Source organism: Metarhizium brunneum, chromosome 6 (assembly GCF_013426205.1).
Source record: "Metarhizium brunneum chromosome 6, complete sequence".
NCBI lineage: Eukaryota > Fungi > Ascomycota > Sordariomycetes > Hypocreales > Clavicipitaceae > Metarhizium > Metarhizium brunneum.
In genome coordinates this window covers 4,082,147-4,085,780 of record NC_089427.1, presented here as the reverse complement: position 1 = coordinate 4,085,780, position 3,634 = coordinate 4,082,147, and the positions used below count along the sequence as shown (strand labels likewise).

Genomic DNA, 3,634 nt, shown 5'->3' with positions numbered 1-3,634 from the left:
GGACTCTTGCCGAGGACGAAACGCTTTACAGGCCATCGCATGCACTCGGGTACACTGCGGTGGCAGTGTCCTCAGCCATACGGTCTGGGTGGGCTGCTGTGTTGGCCGCGGGTTCCGTGGTGAAGTACACGATCGACCGGCCAAGTGCGAGCATCAACGGCCACTCCAACCAAAATGGGGACTTTTTAAGAAGCTAATAAATGCGGAAACTTGCGTGAGAGATCATTTCGATTGCGTTTGGCCGGGATTAGATTGTCTACTTGCCCTCGCCACAAACTGCGACAAAACGACCGTTTGGCGGCCCGACCTGAGCTCTTCCATTTCGGCGCCTTGTTCATAAACGGCTCGAGTTCAACAACCCTGGGAAGGGTATCTGTATCAAGCATTGTGGCAGAGCGAGCCGGACACTGACAAAAGATTGTCCAGGACAGAATCTCCATTGTGAACTGCTAGCCATGACAGCGGCTTTAATCTTGAATGACAATGATACTCTCCTATTATACCGCCTCGTGATAGCAGTAATCATTGCTTTGCGACGGGACTTGTACCCATGAAATTGGCGTCATGCCGTGTAAATCACTTCACTTCTACCCCGCATGCCGGTGGCTTCTCCAACTCAATACAATAAGCACATTCCGAAACTCAACAAGACGAAAGCAAGTCTACAGAAGACTCTGACAATACATTCTCCAAGATGGTGGCTCAGAAACCTTCATCCCGGATCCGCGACTGGGGTTATAGTCCTGGGCGCTTCCCCACAGGTCCTCGCAATTCTGTTCTCGATGTCCCCGGTGCGTACCGAGTACACCGTCGGGCGGTTATTTTCGTGGGCAGACGAAGACGAAAACTGACCAAGTCGGGCAGGCGTTCGTGTCGGCCAAGTAGACATCAACAAGGGCGAGGACGTGCACACCGGTGTGACGGTCATCTTCCCCCGAGGCATCGACAAGACGACTTACATTCCATGCTACGGGGCGGTGCACGACATGAATGGCATTGGTGAATGGACGGGGGTGCACCAACTCCGCGAATGGGGGTTCTCCCGAGCGGTGCGTACGATTTTCGCATTTCCCCTGGTCGTGATCCCGTCGGAAGATTTGACGAATCATACAGCCGATTGCATTCACGAATACCGTCAGCGTGGGCAAAGTCTACGACACCCCTGGCGGTGGACGGCCCAGCGCCTCCGACAAGACGGCATCGCGGACCTGCTTGACCAGGTGCAGTACTATGGATTTCCTACCGTCGGCGAAACCTTTGACGGCCTGCTCAACAACATATTCAAAAGTGCCGTGGAGGAAGAGCACGTCCTAGCGGCCATCAAGAGCGCCGAAACCCAGGGGGCTGTTCTGGAAGGGAACCACGGCGGCGGGACGCCATGCGGAGCCATGGCTTCAAGGCCGGCACGGGAACAAGCTCGCGCGTCTTGAAAGGCGACGGGGACATCGAGTACACTGTTGGCGTCATTGTGCAGAACAACTATGGCAGCATGGACGACCTGCAGATTGACGGGGTGCCCGTGGGGAGGATGCTCAAGGCCAGAAAGATGGCCATGGCGGCGCCGACGGCCCCGGAGAGTGGCAAGGCCGCCGAGGGAAGTGAGTTGCTGTCCTGTGCTTGTAGCAGGGTACATGCTGACGGTTGTGTCAAGGCTGTCTCGTTGTCATCATGCAAGTCCCATGGCCACCATGACGGGAGAATCGGAATGCTGACACGGTTGTAGCACGAATGTGCCCCTTCTCCCACACCAGCTTAGACGCATAGCCCAACGGGCCGGCATGGGCCTCTCGCAAGTTTCCGGCCACGGGGTCGGGCGGAACTTTAGCGGCGAGTTCTTCATGGCCCTTTCCACCGCAAATACTCCGGAATCGCCGTCGTCATGGGACGGGGTGAGTAGCAGTTTGCCGCCGTTGCTGGAGACGGATACCGTGGAGACGATGAAATCCATGCTCATTGACTCGGTGTTTGTTGCCGCCGCCGAGGCCACCGAGGAGGCGCTTCTGAATTCCATGACGGAGGCTGAGACGATGAAGGGATTCAACGGATTCGAGGCCAAGGCACTGCCGAGAAAGGAGGTCGAGGAGCTGCTCAGGAAGCATGGGAGAGGATACGTGCGGGATCTGGTACCTGAGTCATATACCAGCCAGATTGGCTTGTGAGAACAAAACACCCAACGTTTAGTAGCCGCAACATGTATCAGACAAATTAGTATTAATTGGTTTGGTATGCAACGCTCTGCAACACTGCCGAAGAAGCATCTTCATCAAGCCGCGGTTCCCGTCCCGACTATCCTCCTCAGATCATTGAACCAGACATAGCGACTGATAATCATGTACAAGTGTCTATCCCACGTATACTGGCTGCCGTGACTCGCAAAAGCTCGCCTGGTCATCCTGTAACGATGCCACGTGTTTGTTATCAACGCGCGCGCGCTGTACTTGGGCTCCGCTGAGCTCGACGGGAAGAAGACGGCGGCGAGAATCCTCCACAGGAACGAGAGTGCAGTCAGCGGCAGATCCAACAGGAAGGTGTACTTCCGGGGAAGCGCCACCGAGACAACCATGTACGATGCCGGTGCCTTTTCATTCTCCGCCACGTATTGACTGGGGTGCCAAAAGTCAGCTGTGATATCTCGGCAAGTTGCTGATAGCAAAACACTTACTTCACCGCAGAGCTGACGGCTCGGTGGTTAATGTGGCCCGACACACCACCTTCATCAAAAGTGATGATCTGTTTTCGAGGATTGTCAGTTGGCTGTATGGCCGTTCTGGTCCCGCGGAAGCATCACTTACGGCATCAATGTCCCACTTCTCAATGTACTCCTTCAGTATGGGCTTGATCTTGGCCTCTTCCCACCAGACCTTGGGATTATCCTGCAAATCAGGGTGATCTAGAGCAACGCACCGAGATTTGTCGATGCCAAGTGCCCCGCAAGAACCCAAAAGTTCCGTCTTTCTGGTCTCGCCAAGCCCATAGTTATTGCCTATAAAGGCACGTATCAGCAAATGGAATTGCGTTGAACGGCCAAGTCCGATGGTGCTCATGGTAAAAGAAAAGGTGGCGTGTGTAGATGAGCGGGAGGGAATACAAGATTCATCACCATACCTGTAGACATGACGACCAAGCCGCCTTTGATGCTCTTGTTCCTGTCCAAAACGCCCAATATGCTTGGCGAGAAGAATAAACACTCATCGTCAGGGTGGGCCGTGACGATGAGCAGGTTCTTCGCCTTGGAGAGCTCGGGAGGCAGCAAACGAGCGTCGCCCCCTACCATGTAGGCCAGAAACCATTGCAGGAAGAGAGGGAATAGACACACAATCAAGGCAATCCGGAGAAACCACCGACGACGGACGCGAGTGGCTACAAGCCAGTGGCACGCCCTTGATATGGGCTGCACTGCGTTGGTGAGCTTGCGCACCATGAGTGCTGACAACTGGGGAGGCAGAGATTGAACTTTTGTAGGGGTCTGATGAACCTCAGAATGTCGCGTAGATGGGTAGTGAGAAGCACATGGAGCGTTCCGTGGCTATCAAGATGATGGAGATGAGGTCACGGCTGTGATGGATGGCCGTCTCAAGCTGCTTGAATATCGATGTGATTGTCGAGGCAAACTTGGTGCCACTGAAAGCTGACA

General features: G+C 54.7%; 2 protein-coding genes across 2 annotated transcripts; one reads left to right on the top strand and one right to left on the bottom strand.

The window, feature by feature from the left end:
- Positions 1 to 694: 694 nt before the first annotated feature.
- BAPA_3 (Beta-peptidyl aminopeptidase BapA) lies at positions 695 to 2,159 on the top strand (the record flags this gene model as incomplete). The annotated part of the gene is made up of 5 exons (XM_066131679.1): positions 695 to 791; positions 865 to 1,346; positions 1,400 to 1,598; positions 1,652 to 1,670; positions 1,724 to 2,159. 5 exons carry the CDS (start codon positions 695 to 697, stop codon positions 2,157 to 2,159), a joined length of 1,233 nt encoding a protein of 410 aa, XP_065987596.1.
- A 104-nt stretch (positions 2,160 to 2,263) lies between these two features.
- On the bottom strand, positions 2,264 to 3,421 carry Pigl (N-acetylglucosaminyl-phosphatidylinositol de-N-acetylase; the record flags this gene model as incomplete). Its single annotated transcript, XM_014686063.1, has 4 exons — positions 2,264 to 2,603; positions 2,663 to 2,730; positions 2,793 to 2,983; positions 3,106 to 3,421. 4 exons carry the CDS (start codon positions 3,419 to 3,421, stop codon positions 2,264 to 2,266), a joined length of 915 nt encoding a protein of 304 aa, XP_014541549.1.
- Positions 3,422 to 3,634: the final 213 nt, after the last annotated feature.